The 18,612-nt window shown below is 52.2% G+C and overlaps 2 protein-coding genes and 1 long non-coding RNA gene across 3 annotated transcripts in view; 1 reads left to right on the top strand and 2 right to left on the bottom strand.

Annotated features, from left to right (window-relative positions):
- On the bottom strand, positions 1–7,914 carry HEXA (hexosaminidase subunit alpha; the record flags this gene model as incomplete). The annotated part of the gene is made up of 14 exons (XM_042824550.1): positions 7,671–7,914; positions 4,956–5,054; positions 4,524–4,589; positions 4,334–4,380; positions 4,021–4,131; positions 3,149–3,250; positions 2,913–3,045; positions 2,521–2,701; positions 2,106–2,192; positions 1,783–1,855; positions 1,282–1,459; positions 853–943; positions 363–467; positions 1–28 (listed from the first exon to the last, which is right to left on the bottom strand). Coding segments are annotated over exons 1-14 (1,545 nt in total), but the record flags the coding sequence as incomplete, so codon positions are not given.
- Positions 7,915–10,497: 2,583 nt separating this feature from the next.
- On the bottom strand, positions 10,498–15,125 carry LOC122163224. Its single transcript, XR_006169854.1, has 4 exons — positions 15,031–15,125; positions 13,943–14,082; positions 11,450–11,628; positions 10,498–11,107 (listed from the first exon to the last, which is right to left on the bottom strand). It is a non-coding gene; the product is annotated as an uncharacterized LOC122163224 (long non-coding RNA).
- A 263-nt stretch (positions 15,126–15,388) lies between these two features.
- The window catches only part of ARIH1 (ariadne RBR E3 ubiquitin protein ligase 1), a 48,540-nt gene continuing 45,316 nt past the window's right edge, over positions 15,389–18,612 (top strand). Inside the window, exon 1 of the mRNA XM_042824329.1 lies at positions 15,389–15,788. Coding sequence (XP_042680263.1) covers positions 15,429–15,788 — 360 coding nt within the window. The 5' untranslated portion in view covers positions 15,389–15,428. The remainder of the gene's footprint in view (positions 15,789–18,612) is intronic.

Here is an 18,612-nt window from a genome sequence, read left to right as displayed (position 1 = left end):
GAAGAGAGGCTCTGCCTGGACACCCCGCCTGGAAGTGGAGCAGAGGGACAACATTACACAGGGGACACTGAACAGTGCCTGGTGCTGTTCAGCAGGGGGGTGGCAGGAGCTGACGGATGCCATTTCCTCAGCACAAAACTCTTGCCACTGCACGGGCCCTCTTCCAGCACAGCACACAGCAAGCTTTGCCCACACGCAGGCACAAGAAATGCCGTGGACCTCCAAGGGTCTTTTCACACAATCGAAAGCTTACTTCATTTTCAATCCCCCTCACTGTTCTACCCATGCAGAGCTGATCCCCTGAGGCTGTCCCTTGCACTGACACCACAAGTTGGCAAGGCCCAGCAAGGAGGGACGGCTACCTGAGAAGCTCGCAGCGGAAGTCAGCCAACCGCACATAAGCATCTTGCAGGTTCCTCACTGTTGCATTACTCCAAAGTCTCTCAGCCACAGCCCCGGCTCTCGGCCTTGAAGGAACATGGGACAAAGGCAGGTAGGTCAGAGAAAGCTTCTCCTGCAGCGCTGAGCTCCCAGACATCTCCCTGACCAAAGTCCTTTGACACATAAAAGCACATGGCTGCTGTACATCAAAAGATACATGCCTAGTCAGGTGCAGAGCAGATGACAGGACAGAGACCAGCATTAAACGCAAGCTGGTAGCAGTGGCAGGTGGCACAGGAGTGCGTTTCATTCTTGCAGACAGCCACAGAATCTCATTTAAGCCTCAGAGAAGTTGTTACTACACAAATATGCTACCAGAGGACAGAGCACCTTGAGACCAAACCAGCAGCAGTGGGTGCACATCATGCTGTGCTGAAGGAGTCGAGCTAACCCTCTCTAAACATCTCTTACCAGAGCCTGGGGGTCAAGTTGGTGACGTCCACGTATTCACCCCACATGCACGCCTCCCCGCCAATCACCAGATCCTTCTGCTTAGTGCTGCCTGCCAGAGGACACAGCATTCAGGTGATCAGGTGTTGTAAGACAACTGCATCTTCCTGCCCTGCCCAGGGTGGGGATGGTGACAACCGAGGGCTGGCTGAGCTGTAGAGGCTGTCATTTGTCCTTCTGGAAGCCCCTGCCTCAAACTCTAGGCAGGGAAAGAGCTGAGGTGTTTCCTGCCTGCAGCGAGGGAACAGCACAAAGCCCAGGAGCCAGCGGCACACTGATTCGAGCACCTTCGCACCATCAGCAAGAACAAATGACCAAAAAGGCCAGCCCTTGCACCACCTCTGAGTGAGCAGTCAGCAGCCAAGAGGGGATGTGACATAAGGAACGCACCACTGAACTTTAAGGGCTCCACCTGGTAGGCTGCCATCCAGTCTTGCCCGTAGGAGATGCGGTTGAGGTACCAGGGGGCAGAGAGCAGAGCCCTGTAGCCAGCCTTGGTGACATTTGCCATCTCCTCCGCATACGGCAGATTGTTCTTCCACACGTGGATGATCGTGTCTGGCCTCACCTGGCCCCACAAACACACATAAAGCCTGTGTACAGCATCAGTGCAGCAACAGAACACCACCTCCCCTCACAAGAAGGGTTCCCCCAAGCCATCCCAGCTCCGAACACCACTCTGGTGAGCAGGGTTCTGCGCCAGAAAGAAGCCACGACCAGTTATAACAGTGAAAACTAGAACTACACCTGCACCCCTGTCCTGACTCATTCCCTCCAAGGAAACTGGATTTTGAGCCAGGTCAAGACTCACTTGAGTGAGTTTGGCATGGGTGCTGACACCGTTCACCCAAGTGTTAGGGAACTGTGCTAGGGCACGTGAGCAGCTCTCACCTTCACTCCATTGTCAAACACCTCCTGCCACACCATATAGCCCTTGCCAAGGGAAGAGACGATGTCCAGGAGTCTGGAATGGAAACAATACTGAGTTTAGGGTCCTCCCATCCCTCTTTTCTGGTTCACTGATACAGCTAACATCCCCCTCACAGAATTTTTTTCTCCCTCAACTCCAGGCCTTTTTGCAGTCAGTCTTCTGAAAAAAAAAACATAACTAGGTTCTCTCTTTAGGGACAAAAAGGTAGGACCAAAGGGACAGTAGAAGACATTTGTGTCTGTCACATATTGCAGATGCTGGCTCAGGATGCAGTCACCGTTACCTCTGGATGTAGTATGATTCTAATTTTGTGTAGTCTTCACCAAAGCCCATCTTCTTCATGAAGACAAGAATTTCTGGATTGGACTTCCTGTGTACCAGAGAGAAAAGAATAGAAACCCCAAGCACCAACTCACAGAGCCTCTTTCAGAGCCCAGGGGAGCAGAACACCTAAGATTTATAGGTGATCATGGCCAAGAAGCAACTGGCTGGGATGTGAGGATTCTGTGCTAGATTTCCTTCCCTCTTCCTCTCTCCTGCACATGAATAACCCTCTACTTTCCCCCTGCCTCTTCCTGACACTTAGGTGGCTGCTCCTTAAGGTACCCATCCACAAGCACGTGCTAAGTGCCCAGGCAGCAGAGCACTGTTTCGGACCCCAGTCTCCAGCCTGACCCATCTCTGCAGGAATCACTCACCAGCACGTGAAATCCACCTCATCGCCACCGAGGTGAATGAAGTAGTCTGGGAACACTGCGCTGATCTCCTGAAACAAACTGGTCACAAACTGGTAGGTGGTGTTGAAGATGGGGTTGATGGGCCCATAGGTCCCAGAAGGATCCTTGCCCAAATAGCAGGGAGTCAGGAGGCCTGGAGCACCTGGGTCATAACAAAATCAGCAGAGTGAGAAGGGACCTAAATGTGGCCATATCTCTTATGTCCTACATCCCAGCTGATGGCTTGCTTTTCCCCAGAGACAGCTTATGGGATGCCATGCTTTTGTGATCCAGATCACAGAGATCCTTCCTCCACCAGGTACAATTGCAGCCCTCCTCACACCCAAGCCCTCTGGTGAGGGTCTGTTCCTCACCTGGACCCCAGGAAAGCGTGTGCCCAGGTGTGTCAAACTCTGCAATGACTCTGATGCCACGGAGACGAGCATACTCGATTACTGTCTGCACATCACTGGCTGTGTACACATGGGTCATGGCATTGAAGGCTCCCTGGAGGAACATGAGGAATTACAGCATCTCGCTCACAAGCTCGAGGAGCACCCAGCATTCCCTGGGCTGTCTGGGGAGCTGCACAACCATCAGCATGGGTTACCTGCTTGCTAAGCTCCGGGAAAGTAAAGCTCTCATACGGGAAAGATGGATCGTCCACAATGTGCCAGTGGAACACATTTAACTTGTTGTAAGCCATGACATCCTGGGAAGAAGCAAAAACATGGGTAAGCACACCCTGCTCCTTTTGAAAGGTCTGTCAGCTTGAGGAATCTAATGATTTCAGGTCCTGGACAACATAATATCCCCAAATGCTCCCAAGGACCTAAGAGTGATGCAGACATCTGTCAAACACATTGGCATCACAAAGAGCTGAGAAGGGCCATTAGTGGTTCCAATCACAATAAAATCCCTATTCTCCTTATATTAGAGCCAAGGGTTGAGATTTGGAAGTTTAATTCTGGCTGGGACAGATGCAGGACCTCTGCCCACTTTCATCTAACGCAACTAAGCAAAAGGCAGTGCTCTCCCCTGCCTCACAAAGTAAGCTGGGCCACAGGAATCTGAGATACCTCAGGGTTTCCTCCTCCCATGTAGGAAAGGAGCTGTGAGTGACACCAGGAGCAGATACAGATACTGCACTAGGGAGGACCAACGGCACAGAAGCATTTTTCTGTGATTCACATCTGTGTACAAAGAATTGAGGTCACACAGCTATCTCACCCCAGCCTGTTGCTTCATCTAGACACAAGTAAGCATGCATTCTCCAAACGCCTAGGTTTGGCAAGCTCTTCCTTGACGAGATGTGATTACAATGACCTATGCTCAGATCTTTAGAAATGAGCAACACACATAAAAAAGTAAGAAAACAGGAAGGCAACTCAGGGATGCTCATTTATCACAGCGGGACACCTGATTAAAGTGCTCCATCCCCCTGTGGGGCAGCACACATGCCTCCCGCTACGGGTTTCCTACCAGAGTTTCCAAGATGGCTTTCAGAGGCAGGTAGTGGCGAGAGGTGTCCAGCAACAGGCCTCGGTGAGGGAAGCGGGGAAAGTCTACAATTTCTGTCTCATTGATATAGTACTGCACAAAGAGAGAAGACAGGGAAGAAGTGAGCAGGTCTGCAGGTAACACAGACATCAGCAGGAGGCAATCAGAGTCATCTTCATCCCCAGGGCTAGCAGTACTCATTGGCTTTAAGCACAGCTTGTCCTCAAGAGCCAAGGCAGACTTGCATTGCCACGGGAACCACGTTGGCCAGCCCACATGTGAGCCACCCACTCACCATGCCGTTCTCGTCTCTCCCAACAAGCTGGCTGAATGTCTCCAGGCCTGGGGGAGAACCACACACAGTCACTTTTGCAGCTGAACAGAGCTCAATTAAATAAGTCTTTGGGGAAAGAGAGGCACAAAGAGATGTCCTGATGTGCAGGCAGGGTGGGAGTGACCAGCAGAAAGCTCTAAGCACACCTCACCTCTAAGAGCTCCCCAGACAGCGTCGGCATAGAGCAGCATGGAGTCCCTTGAGATATTCAGTTTATCTGAAACACAGCATCAGATCAGATGGCACAGACATTATGTTCATATTCTGCTAAGGGTCTCAAAAACTTAGCTGCAGGGGTGCAGCTGGATCAGGCAGTGATTTTGGCGGGGAACTGCATCCTTGGGTCCAAGGGAACTGATCTGGGGGTAGGGCTGTGGGTTTTTTTAAAACCTTTCCCACTGCTTTATCAGCACCCTCAGCTAAGTTGCTCCCTCCCTGTCCCAGTTTCTCAACCATACAACAAGGATCCTGCCTCTCCAGAATTAGGATTAAGTGCTGTAGGGTGCTATTTGCAACCAAGGAGCATAGAAATACCCATACTCCTGTTCCAGTCACTTCTTCCCACACCCATCCTGATTCTTACAGCTCTCCTTGGAGTCCAGGTTGGGAAAGCCATTGCAGCCTGGTGTGGCAACTGAGACGAGGAGTTCAGTGCAGGATGTCCTCCAGGGCTGCTTGTTCTCTGCAAGGCACACAGACCACAGGCATTAATTCCCCTGCTGCAAGCCTCCCAGCCCAGCCAGCAATGGGGACATCAGGCTGGTACTGCAACAGCTCCCAAGGCTTCCTGGACACTGGCTGCAATTACTAAAGTCTTCTCCAGGGAGGATGAAGCAAGAGCTCTGGCTGACCTTCCCTATCTGAAAAAGCATTTTTGAGTCCTGAATATTCATTGGCACACATGGGAAATGTTGCCCTGACTCCAAAAGGAGGTGTTAAACCCACCCTGAGATAAGTGGGTCTGCCCATAGCTGTCCAGGAGCAACGTGGGTCACAGCAGCACCAGTTCACATCTATAGCTCTGTGGCATGGCCAGGGACAGGCTGAAAAACAGAATGCTTGGTTTTGAGTGAGCCTCATCATAAGATGGCTACCGAGCAGGCTTCAGAGAAACTGTGGCACCACCAGTATTAGGGGGAAACACAGAGAACACAGAACCTCAAATGGGGTTCAAGGAAAGAATGGTGAAACCTCTGTGTGCAGAGGAGAAATGGCTCCAAGATATTCCTCCATTCTGAGGTTTCCTCAGTTACAGACGAGCTGGTAGCCAAGGCAACCCTGCAGCCGTGCGAGCTGGCACACGGTGCACAGCAAGACCTGCTCTCTACGCCTGGCAAGGCAGAGGCTCACCAGGAACGGCCACTCAGAGGCCTGGAGACATGAGGAACACCTATCTTCCCCTTCCTGGGATGAGCACCTCCCAGCACATCCCTCTCACCTCTACCCAGATGAAGATTTTGTTTTCACTGCTGCTTTAGGGCAGAGAGTTGATCACATAGCCCCACTTCCGCTGTCATGCCTGAAGCCCAGCAGAACTAGGGCATCATCTACAAATCTCCAAAGTATTTTCAAACCATAACAACTGTCCCTTCAAGTGCAATATGGTAACAGATGTTCCTAGCATCATCCCACCTGGGGCAGTAATTGCTTTCCCTGCCCAAGGAGAGGTAGAAAAATGCATTGAGAAGCACACTCTAAGGTCACAACCCACAGAAGCGGTGCCTCCTGCTCTCCATGGCTCTCAGGAGGGGGTGCTACAAAGCCGATCAGCTTACACAGGTCCACAGAGATAAGAGAGGATGGCACCGAAGCATTTGGAGGCTTTCAAGAGGACCTTAAACTTGTTCTCCTGAAAGTCCAGCTGACAGACCAGCGCTGCCCTGGCACACTCTGCAAATGGCTCAGGAGAAGATGCTGATGTCTCCTTAGCTCTCTGCAGCTCAATCGGCGCGCTAGTCTGTTCAATTGGACAGAATAGTGGCTCTCTGGAACAGGAAGACAACTGTTTCTGTCATATACTATTTCTATTAATAGAAACTATTTCTTTCCAGTCAGGGTTTCCACTGCCTGTTATCACTAATCACTTGTGGAAAAAGGAAGGCAAAGAGGAAAAAGGCCCTAAAATTAAGCATGCAGTGTGAACTTTACATATAGGAGAGCACATGGAAAACTGAGTATACACAGAGAGCCTGATGTGGCGATCAGAAGAGATTGCTCCAAGTCATGGGGTGGTCAAATTTCCCTGACAGAAGCAGGAAAACGTGAGTGATTACAGCAGCAAATTTAAGAAACTATGTGGTCTTTCTAACTTGCTACTTAAAATAATAAATTTTTAGAAATCAGATAAGCCAAGTGTTTCTTCTGAGTGTTTCAAACTCACTTTTGCCACAAGGCACTGGAAACATAGCAAAGCAACTTCCACTGCTGTCATCCCTCTCTGCTCCAATCCATGTGAAGCACTGGGGAGCAGATCTACGGCTCTTTCTGAAGAATGGAGCACAGGGCACACAAAGAGCTGCTAGAAAAGATGAGCTCAGACTTCGGAGGGGCGATGGGGCAGTTGCAACACAGGCAGCAGCTTTGTCACGAGAAAAGGAAGCAAACCACAATGCTGCTGAAGTCAGATCTGGAGATAAAGCTGAGATAAAAAGACCAACCTGACTGAAAACCCCCCCGAAAGAAATGCACGCAGGCTGGTGCTCACTGTGCCTCGCAGGGCTGGTTTGGTTCCACTTTTACTATTTGAAAAACACGAGCACAGCAAAGCACTCCTCTGCATGTAGCAAAGCAGCACCAGCCTCTGCTGGGAGACTCAGTTCAAGCAGCTGTGCCACAAGACCACAGCCTACACTTCTGTCAGCCCCAGCTGAACTAAAGAAAAGAAGGAGAAAAAAGCAACACAGGGGGAAAAAAGCAACACAGGGGATTCCACCTGAGCCGGCAACGTGCCCTGAGAGTCCTGGACAGGCCATGGTGACACCATGAGCAGATCAGGACACCAACCAACGAGTGGAAGTGGAACGAGCTGCAATGGCAGAGCTTTCTGCCGCAGCGCTGGGTCAGCTCGTGCCCCTCGGGAGCAGAGCTCCACGCGGAGTTCACAGCAGACCCGTCCAGCCGGGGAAGCCGAGCTCCGGCCGCACCCCACGCTCTCGGACAGAGACCTTTGCTTTATTGCGGTGCGGAGTTTAAAGGTTCCACTGTAAGAAGGCAGCACGGCTTCTACGGAAGCAGCGAGAGAGGGGTTCGGCTTTGGGAACCGAGCCCTCCCCAGGCGCACACCCCCGCCGCCCCTCACCTGCGGGCCGCGCCGCGGCGAAGATCAGCGCCCGGTACCGCTGGAAGGCCTCGTCCAGCACGGCGCAGCCCGGCCCCACGGCGGAGCCGGCGGCGTGCGCGAAGCGGAAGCGGGCGAGGGGCAGCGGGCAGCGGGCGGGGGCCGGCGGGGAGCGCCGCAGCTGTGGCTGCGGCCATAGCGCGGCCGCCGGACCCACCGTGGCCAGGAGCAGCAGCGCCCGCGCCGCTATGGCAACGGGTGCCATGTCCGTGGCGAGGGGAGGGCCGAGCCGCTGCGCCCGCCCCGCGGTGCGGCCTCAAGAGCGCGCCCGGCACGGGGGGACGGGGCTGAGGGCTGTAACGGGAAGCCGGTCGGCCTCCGGACCCGCCTGCCCCGGCGTCGTTCGAGGGACCGGCCCTCGGGTGGGAGGGATGGGGTTCGGCGTTGAGGGCAGCAGGGAGGTTTGGAGGAAGCTCAGCCCATATCCAGCAGCGCAGCCCTCCGCAACCACGTGGGGCACCGCGGGCTGCCTGTACGGCCGGGGGAAGCTGAACCAAAACCCAAGGATGGGCGCAAAGCAGGCGGCAGCGCCAGAGCCAGGAGGACAAAGCGTGGTGGTCTGCAGCGACTGCGTAAAAGTGAGGGGCCAGCTGAAGTCCGGTGCCAGCCTTGGGCAGCCTGGGAACACATCCCCTGCAGCACAGCTCCAAAAGGAGGCGGTTCCCCAGGATGGAGCTCCTGGAGCGTGGGCTCATGAGCAAGGCCCAAACGGGGCTTATTGGGGGCACATCAGGGCAGCGGGTGCTCTGACAAGGGGTGCTGTGGCTTGCAGTGAATCCTTATTTCAGTTTGTGTTGGTTGGCTGTTCACCAGACTTATGTAAAACGTTGTGATCACGGCCTGCGGTGAAAATATTCCAGTCTTTCTGTGTACTCTGTTGCTGTTGCTATTTTAGGGGCCCCGATGTCTCTGGGGGATGACTCAGAGAAGTTCGTTCCTAGCTGGCCAGCGTTAATCCAGACTAACGGTCTGAGTCAGGAATGCATCTTTACATCAGAAAGCTGATGCCTGTTGCAGAGATACCTGCGGACACCCTGTGTTGGTTTGCAAGGGCTGTCCCGTTCCAGGCAGAGTGCAGCGACTGAGGGATGTGCAGAGAGCTGTGCTCTCCACCACGGCATGAGGTAAAGATAGAAATTGGTTACTCTGCTGTCAGTGGTGATAAAGCTGTCACGCTTTGGGTCTTTCTGGTTTGTCCACTTTTGTGGCCTTTGGGCTGTCAGTGGAGCTCTGTGTTCCACTGCATTTTTTTATGGATAAAGCCATCTATTATTCCTCCCAATTCCCTGTAACACTGGCTGCATCTGCATTTAATCAGGTGCATGTTTTGCATGTTTTGCATACAGATTCCTCTGCTGGTGAGAAGCACGTGAGCCTGTGAAAGGGGAGTGAGGGAGGCTGACTGTCCCATGGCTGCAGTCCATCCCAACACCTGCTGGATTCCTGCTGGATGTGAGCACGTGCCTGGATGTTCAGCAGGGCTGAGTCCGACCCATCCTGCCCGCTATTAAATCTGGCTGCCTCACTTTCTGGGATCAGTTTGCTATGCGTGATTATGGAAACCTTCGCAGGGTGCTCCCAGGGCTTTCCTGTTTGTTTTGCTCTTTGAGCCAAGCGTTATCTAACACTCTTGTTCCTGAACGAAGCCAGCTCCCAGGTCAATGGGCCTGCTGGTGCTGTGGCTGGAAGAGGGCTCTGGAGAACACAGACCATCTTCTGCAACTGCCTGCAGATCTCTGACTTTAATGGTTGAGGACTCAGAAGCTTTTGAGGCCAACTTGCTTTCTCCACTTGGTTGTTCATCGATGTGTCCATCAATTTGCACCTTGACCACTGCAAGTCACGCTATGTGCTGCCACTGAGTGGCTTGGCAGATGCACGTGGCAAATGAATTTCTCAGCACAGTTCAGCGGCCTTGCCAGGTGACAGAGCACATGCAACAGGAGCAAGTATGAGAGATTCAGTGCAGGAGTGAATCTCAGCTCCAGGTGCTTTGTGAGGAGGAATATTTCAACAAATATGATCTTAAAAGCAGAGTCTAAGGCAAAGTGCTTGAGGGCAAGATGTGTTAATCACTCTGAAGGATTTGGGTTCCTGACTAAGTGCCACAGAGCTCAGCCAGGTGGTATTTGCACTACCAGTATTATTTGCAAAGCCTTTTTGCTCTGGATTATCTCCAGCTTTTCGGTGGCTGAACAAACCTCTGTGATCTGAGGGGCATCTCAGCCCATGCTGATGGTGCAGGTCTTTAATGGGTGTGCAGGCAGCCAAAATCTGCCCCGAGGGAGGAGAGCAGAAGCTGGGCATGGAGAAATCTCCTGGGTTTTCCTTTTTCCACTGCAGCATCTCCACAGGTCTCAGATGATAGAGTTGTTTTTTTTTTTTCCCCAGGGATATCTGCTCAGCCCCACATGGGTCAGGGAGCAATGGAGCAGGAGGGAGGCAGGAGTACCAGCACTTTAGAAGCATTTTGGTACAGCAAACAGGGGCTCCGGGGTTGCTTGTGTCAGGGCCATGGGGCTGCATGGGGGATCATTTAAACATCGGGCTCTGCATGGTGCTATCAGATAGAAGGGAGACTGCAGTGAGTTATTGTGGAGGCTGAGTATTTGTGGCTGCTGTCCCTGGCTGTTCTCAGTCACATCTGTGGATCTAAGCAATCGGCTGAACTGGAGTCAGTCAAGCACCCATGGATGTGTGGGGAAGAGTTCCTCTGTCTGGAAATGAATGCAGGGAGGCCCTGCTCCTGTAAATCCCTTAAGCGTGTGCTGAACTTCGTGGAGCAAGGTGATTGCAATGCAATATTTTACTTTTGTCAGCTTCAGTGTTAACAGTTAGTAGAATCACTTGTGTAATTAAGCTCTTGCAAGAATAAAATGAAAAAGCACCAGGTGCCTATGGAGATCTAAATCATTTTTCAGACCAAGTAGAACAGCAGTTTTCAACTTTCCTCGGTAGTTGGAGTCTTAAAATTCCCCGAGGCAGCACAGATCCCCTCATAATGAACTGAAGCAGCAGCTTCTTGTGGGTACCATTCACAGACAGTACAAGGGGAAAGTGGGAACCCAGGGCTCCGCAGTGACGATTGAGTCAGAAACTTTGTAACTTTTGCAAAAAGCAGGACTAAAATTTCACACCAGTGAATGCTTTTAAGAGGAATGTGTTAGTGTTTTAAATTTGTTTTGTTTTGGACAAAACAGACCAGTTTTGTCACTAACACAAACTGACACATGCAGCTCTGGGCACAACGAGCAAAATTATCAGTAATCAGCAAAGTGTTGATTGGTATTGTGCCAAGGAAGAAGGCTGGGACCAAAGGAGAACCACATTTGTGTGTTGGCATTCTTCACTGCACAGAGAAGATCCCATCACTGTTTATAAATGTTTGTCACTGGAACCTGTTGTAAAAAAGGAATCAATAGAGTTTGAAAGGCAACAATTGTCTGACATCAACCCTCTGCTGGGTAGGAGGGGGAAGGCAACAAGAGCGTGTGTGCTGCAGGTGTGGGGAGCTGCTGTGACTGACAGTCCTCGCCAAAAGGTGAAGTTTCATTAATGCCTGGAGATTAACTGGCACACTGTGAGCAGGAAGTCAACCTGCCTTCCTTGATATATCTATGTGCAAGAAAATGTAAAGGCATTTCTAAATGGCTCTGTTGTGTGATGCAGTGAGATTCGCCCTGTTCCCGATGTTCCGGTGGAAGGCGTCGTTCCCATTCAGGGTACGACAGTGACCGTACCTCGAAGAACTGCACGAAACAGAAGGGGCGTAGGGCAGCGAGGAGGCTCCGACCTCTGCAGCGTCGACAGGGGCCAGGAGAGGGCAGCGAGGAGGCACTCGCAGCTCGGGGCACGCCGACACTCGCAGCGAGGATGCTCGGGTGGCTGCAGGGCTGCGCGCCCGGGCGCAGGGCCCTCCCTAGCAACAGGAGGAAAAAACAAATTATGACACCTGGGTAACCCCGTCCCGGAGAGAAAGGTCACCTCTGGCTACGGGTTGGATCCGCATCCAAGTGTGGCCCCGAGGAAGTTCCAAAGCTCTGGCAAAGCAAAATCCTACCACTCAAGCACCTTTCTCAGCTCCTTGGGGTTCATATACTTGCTTACATGTAGGCAAGGACTCATGTCACCAGCTGGATAGGACACTGAGCCCCTGGGGTGACAGTCACCCTGGGGACACACCACTGCTCTGTGACCCTTCTCTGCCAGGACACAGGCAGAGCTGGGCAGCCAGCCACTGCCTGGCACAGAGGGTCCTGGAGACACATAGTGGGAGCGGATGTGAGACAACCAACCAAGCCACTGTCACTTGACACATGAGGTGGCACCAGCCTGGCAAATGTCCAGCTGGTAAGTCTGGAGCTAAACAAAGCTATTTATACTTATGTAGGACAGGATGATTAATGCCCAGGCCTTTGCCATTCCAAATAAGTCAGATAATTAGGGAGCTGACTTTGTTTACTAGTAGCTTGGCATAAGGGAATGTATATGTCCAGCCCAAATATCTCCCCAGTCACAAGTGCACCCACATGTGTCACTGCGATGCACTCCTGACCTGGCCATCTCAGGGCAGCTCAGGGACAGCAGGCCACCAGCATGATGCTCTTGGATGGAACACAGGGATTTGGCAGGGTCCCCAAATGCAGGTGTTGCCCCTCCTGCCTTCCTGGCGCAAGGTAGCCATCATTTTGCACTGCCAAGCACCTTCTCCTTCCCCTGGGTGCCCATGGGTTCTAGGAAGAGAACAGAGCCTTGGCATGAGAGGGGTATTTGCAGGGCTTTGCACATCTGTCTGGGGAGGACACTGGGCAGTGAACTCATTGGGAGCAGCTGTGATGCTACAAAACACACAGGGCTGATTTTTGGCACTGCTTGTATATCCGAAGCTGTAGACTGGTACCCAGAAAGGTTTCCAGAGAGATTCTCCTAGGAAATCAAACACCTAACCTGCTTGGATCCCCAGGGACATCTACCTGCGTTACCCTGAACTGAAGTCCCTGACACTGTGGCTATCATTATGCTTTATGAGCTCCAGCAGAAAATAAGCATCTCATTTTCTGCACGTGCCTCTGTCTGTTTCACAAGGTATTTATTGTTTGTGCTGCATAAAGATGGTGGAAGCACAAGCAGGAAGTAGGATCCTGTTGTGCCAGGTGCCGCACAAAGTGCTGCAATGACTCCTGCCCGTAAGAGCTGATGAAACTCATCACACCTACGCTGTGTATGGTGAGGCTGAGTATCCCCCGCCCTCAGGGCACGGGTCATTTGCCTTCAGGCAAAGAGGGTGAATAATGTTACCACATCAGAATGAACAGCGTCACCCAGGTAGAAATAATTCCCCAGGCTAAGAGGAAGCAGAAGATTATTGCTGTGGAGGGCAAAAGGTGGCCCTGGAGTCCTCCTGGGGCAGCACAGTCTCCTCACATCCGCAGTGAATAGCAGTGGAGGATATGGGATCAGCTGGCTCTCCTCTGGGCCAGGCTGCAGCCTGTTACCAAGCCAACCAGAGTCCCTTGCGCTCCCCAAACGGCTGCAAACAATAAGCCCAGCTCGCCTCCCCCATCCCTCAGCTGTACCAGGCTCAGCACGTCTGATATCGGAAATGGAGAGGTCTGGAGAAAGCCCACAGGTTGTGGGCAAGCTGAGCGGTCAGGGTGCTGCAAGATCTGAAGGATGCTCAACTCCTGCAGCATCCTAGCATCCTGGGAACCATCTTGGTGTCTGTATCTACCCTGTGAGTGTCCAAGAGAGACCCTGCAAAGGACGGAGCCACCTGGGAGCTGCAGCCCCAGGTCCCTGACCTGCCCAGAGCACTCTAGAATACCATTTGCTGTTTGCAAAAGGTCTGTTTGTGACCATGTGACAAAGGCACTAGTGCATACTCTGTCTCCTGCAAAATGCCAGATTCAATAATAAACAGTGACAAGGCACTATGTGATGCTGCCTCTTTTTATAGCACCTATCCTGTGAGATTTTTTGGGGGGTTATGCAGCCCACTGGAGAAAGGCAATCTAGCCCAGCACAACTGTGAAAAACTGGGTATTTTTATCTCTGCTGACCAGACGGAGCACAGAGGCACCTGGCACGGCTGGGGTCACACAAGGCTTCATGGCTGGGAACCAGTGAAAAACATGTCAGAAACACTGCCTATCCCTGAGCCCACAGGGAGGTATTGCTGTTCAGCATTTGAACGCTGTCTGCTGCTTTGTGGTCTTCCCCAAAGGCAGAATTACCTGCATGGCCCATGCCAAATCAGTTTTCCTTGGGAGGTATGTGTAGATCTGCTCTCCTTGGAAAACATCGTCTGTGCACAGAAACCCACTGCTCGCAATCCTGATATCCAATCCCTTCCTGGGACACTGGAGATGGCCTTCTGAAACACAGAGATAGATAGGTCTGATAGATCTTGCTTGTGAGGCGCTGCCCCCAGCCTGCACGGCCAGGGCAAAGCCTTGCACATCCGTTTTGGTGCTAGCACATCACTGAACATATTTTCCCTCACATCTTCCTTATAATTCCCTTTCATTTTCTCACATTCCCTTATCATTTCCCTCACATTCCTCTCATGTTTCCATCATTTTCCTTGTATCTTCCCATCGCATTTCATTCACAGTTCTTTCCTTCACATTTGCCTCATACCTTCATTTTCCTCACATTTATATTGTTGCCCTAACATTTTTCTGTCATTTCCTTCACATTTCTAGTTTCTTTCCTTCTCATTTTATTTAATTTCCATATGTTGTCTCCCAAATTTCCCTGTCAATTCCCTTACCGCTTTTCTTCACATTCCTTGGTTTATTTCCTTCAAATTTCCATTTCCACTTTTTTTTCCATTCATAATTCTACTTCCTTCACATTTTCCTCCAGTTCGCCAATTCCTTCAAGCTTCCCTCACATTTTCCTCATTCACCTCATATTTCCATCATTCCCTTCACATTTCCTTCCTTCTCATTTTCCTATTTCCTCCTATTTTCATTCATGTTTCCCTCACATTTCTTTCCATTTCCCTCACAGTCCCTCATTATTTCTGCTATTTCTGTTGTACTTTCCTTCACATTCCCCTCACATATTGCATTCCTGTTTCTCTCATTTCTTTCCTTCCCACTTTCCTACTTCCCCATCTTTTCTCACATTTCCCAGCAATTTCCTCACATTCCCCTCACATTTCCCTATTTCCTCATTTTTTTCTCTCGCATTTCTGTCCTTGTTTCTTTCCCTCACATTTCTCTACTCTGCCGTCTCTATTTCCCTCACATTCCCCCCTTTTTTTTTTGCCACTTCCCTCCAATTTTACCTTCCCGCTCCCCTCTCATTTCTTTACCTACGTCCCCCACATTCCCTCACATCCCTCCTACTCATCCCGCACAACGGCAGCGCGCACACCGCCAACCCGCCCGCCCCGCGGGCCGAGGCGGCCTAACGCCACACTCAACATGGCGGCGCGCCACACCCAAGATGGCGGCGGCGGGCGGGAAGAGGCGAGCGGGGCGGCTCAAGATGGCTCCCGGCGGGGCGAAGGGAGATGGCGGCCGCCGCGCACGCGCGGCGCGTCACGCCGCAGCACGTCACGCTCCGTGCCGTGACGTACCGTGCGTGCGCGGCGCGCGGTGACGGAGCGGGTCGGCCGCGTCTCTTTGTTGGCGCTGAGGCGGCCGAGGCGCGGCGGGGCCGGGAGTGAGGGTGGGGGGCGGGCGGGAGCCTCCAGTTCACCGCCTCGCCATGGACTCGGACGAGGGCTACAACTACGAGTTCGACGAGGACGAGGAGTGCAGCGAGGACAGCGGCGCGGAGGAGGACGACGAGGACGACGAAGAGGACGAGCCCGACGATAACCTGGACCTGGGCGAGGTGGAGCTGGTGGAGCCCGGCCTGCGCGTCGGCGGCGAGCGGGACGGGCTGCTGGGCGGCGAGACGGGCGGGCTGGGCCCGGGCGGCGGCGGAGGGCTGGGCGGCGGGCCGGGCCCCGGCGGCGGCGGCGGCCCCGAGCAGGAGGAGGACTACCGCTACGAGGTGCTGACGGCAGAGCAGATCCTGCAGCACATGGTGGAGTGCATCCGCGAGGTCAACGAAGTCATCCAGGTGCGGCTCCGCTCCGTCGGGGCGCTGCGGGCGGGCGCCGGGGCCGAGCGGCGGTTGCGGGCGGTGGAACGCGGCTCCGGCCCTCCGCCCCGCCGCCCGGGCGGTTGGGGTGCCGGCGGCCCCTCCGAGTTCCTACTTCTAGCCCTATTTCTGGGCGCTTGGCTTTAGGCGTTGAGTTGAGACAAACGGCGTCGCTGCCTTACGGTAAAACCGGCCCGGCTGCGGAGCCCCGCGCTGGGGAGAAATGCGAGACTCCGGGCCCGGCACGCCTCCCCGGCGCACGCAGCTCTCTGCGGCCGTCCGCTTTTCCTGCGCTTTCCTTTTGTTCGGGTTGACGCGGTGTTGCTCGCAGGCCCGGCGAGCGGATTGCCGGCGCTGCTCCTTGTCCAGGAATGTGGTGCGGAGCGGTATGGGGGGGGGGATCGAATTCGCCGTGTTAACTCGCGGCCGCGGCGCCCCCAAACCGGGCGCTTCCAGTGCTAAATGCGAGCTGCTCCGGCGAGTGGTGCTGCCCGGCGTGCGGCTGCTTTAACGGCTTTAAAGTGTTACGTGCTGTAAAGCGAGTTTATGGGAGCTTGGTGCAAACAACAGCCCCGGTGCTCACGTAGGAAATTGGTAAACGGCACTTCCGAAGTCAAAGTTCATAACTTTAATAATAGCTGTGTGTGCGTGGGACTGTGTAGAGACTCTTGCCGATTGCCAGCGTGCAGCTAAGGAAGATCTCCTGGTCGTGGATGGATATTTCTGTGCTCCCAGGATCCTGACGTGTTATTGATCTTAATGTAGGGAAATGAAGACTTGCAAACAGGAAGCAGACATGCAAACATTTGGTAACTTGAAGTTTTTCGCACTGAGGTAGTGATTAAGGTGGTGACTATTTAATGAGTAAGGCTGTGATAATCACGAGCTGTGTTGGACAGGCGCAACCGTTTGACCTGCGTTTGCTTAAGTGAAGTGATGGAAATGTTCTCCCAGTGAGGAGTGCTGAGCAGGATCCTGTTCGTGTGTTTCCTAAGTCTGGTGGATTCACCTGCGGGTTCTTTAGGAGCTGACTTATTAAACAAGCTCCTGTTTTCTGGCCTGTGGTTTCTCTTCTTCTTTATGCTGCCCCTGAGCTGTACAACTTGAGTGCTTGGCCTCAGTATAGCAGAACTAGTGACCAGAAGTCGATAAAGGTGAAAGGACCCTTTTCTTTTTGTACCCGGGGAGGCGTGACCCTGCCGCAGCTGGCTCTGTGGGATTCTGCAGAACGTAGCTGATCTGCAGAACTGCCTTGGCTGCAGCTGTAGATCTTGCTGTTGGATTTGCTGTAGTTATTTCTGGTTTAGAAGAGTGAACAAAGTCAATTTGTTTAGAATGTCACGAGTAAACCTGGGACCTAACGTCAGCTTAGGCACCACGATGCATCGGAAGAGGGTAGAAAAACATTCAGTTGTTCCAAACTCCTTTGAAATGGCACCTTACTTCTACTTCTTGTCCGTCTGGAGGTAAGTGGACCTAATTCAGTTAGTGCTTCAGTATTTGCTCATCCTCACTTCTCTTGCTTGCTGTGAAATCTTCCAGGGCTCTGTTCTGTATATTTCTTTCTTTTGGCTCCCACCCAAGATTGCTGCTGTTGCTTTTCTGGTTCACTAAACCTTTTCTGGAGTCACGTTGGCTCAGGATCCTGCTGCAGATCCTTGGTTGCAGCCCTGTGATTCACTTGTTCCAGTCTAGTACTGAGTGGCCGGTCCATGTGTATCTCACTTTGGTTCTTGTTATCAAATGGTAAAGGTTGTGGCTGCCTGTTGTGATGCTTGGGAACTTAACTTGCTTGCTGCCGAGGCGCCAGATACCTGGAGGCTTTGGCTGTGGGGCGTGTGCCCTCTCATCAGTGGCACTACCGGTTTCTGGTCAGAAGTAATTAATAAAGCAGGCTTTTGTTTTTTAGTTGATCACTTTGCAGTTGCAATGAGAAGGAAAGGTATCAGTGAGCCTTGAAGCATCTGCAAGGAAGCCACAGCAGATGTAACTTGTATGTGCAGGGTGCCCTTGTCCTGCAGAAAACACAGTCCTGCAAGAGCTCTTCACTGGCTGGGAGAAGTACTAGTAGAAGGAGTTGAATTTATTTGCCCATCCATTTTGCTGCTTCCCAGATGCAAGCTGTGCAAGAAAAACATGAAGTTCTCAGGGCAGGGATTTGATGTGATGAAGACTTTGCTGAGGCTGTAGCTGACTTGTGATCAACTTCCTGGCTGCAAAGCGTGTAATCTGTGCTGTTAGTGTGTAATGAAAACGGCTGCTCAGCACCAAACTGGTGCCTTTTTGTCCTGTGGCCTCCGAAGACCGCTGAACTCACAGCGAGCTCGGGCAGTTTCAGTGTGAGTGACTCAGATGTTCAGCATGTTTTGCATTCGCTTTCTTTTCTCAGGGTGTGAGTTTTCAGGTGTTTAATGATGGTTTTTGCAAAGTATTTAACATTTATGCTGATAACTTGATTTGATTCTGCATCTCACACTCTTCTCCAAGTGCGAAAATAGGGATGTTAATACACCCCTAACCTTGGGCTGTGGGTTAAGAGAGACTTCAAAACTCCACCTCAAATCTGAGCATTGCTTTCTTTAAATTACACAGCGTGGAGAAACATTCCATGGGTTGCTTAGGGTTTTGTTGTCTGAGTAAGTGGGCAGATTTCTGGCATCTTTATCCAAGTAAATGGGCGTCTTTTGTCCAGCTGCTGGCAGAATAACTTAACTGTGAAAACCTTGATGTAAAGGTGGTATGAAAAGGCTTCCTCTTCTGAGAGGTATCTTCCCTCAGTTGGATGCTTTCCTTATATTTTTCC

Source organism: Centrocercus urophasianus, unplaced genomic scaffold (assembly GCF_019232065.1).
Source record: "Centrocercus urophasianus isolate 14NV4802_14NV808 unplaced genomic scaffold, USGS_Curo_1.0 seq_23, whole genome shotgun sequence".
NCBI lineage: Eukaryota > Metazoa > Chordata > Aves > Galliformes > Phasianidae > Centrocercus > Centrocercus urophasianus.
This window is presented reverse-complemented; position numbering and strand designations above follow the sequence as displayed.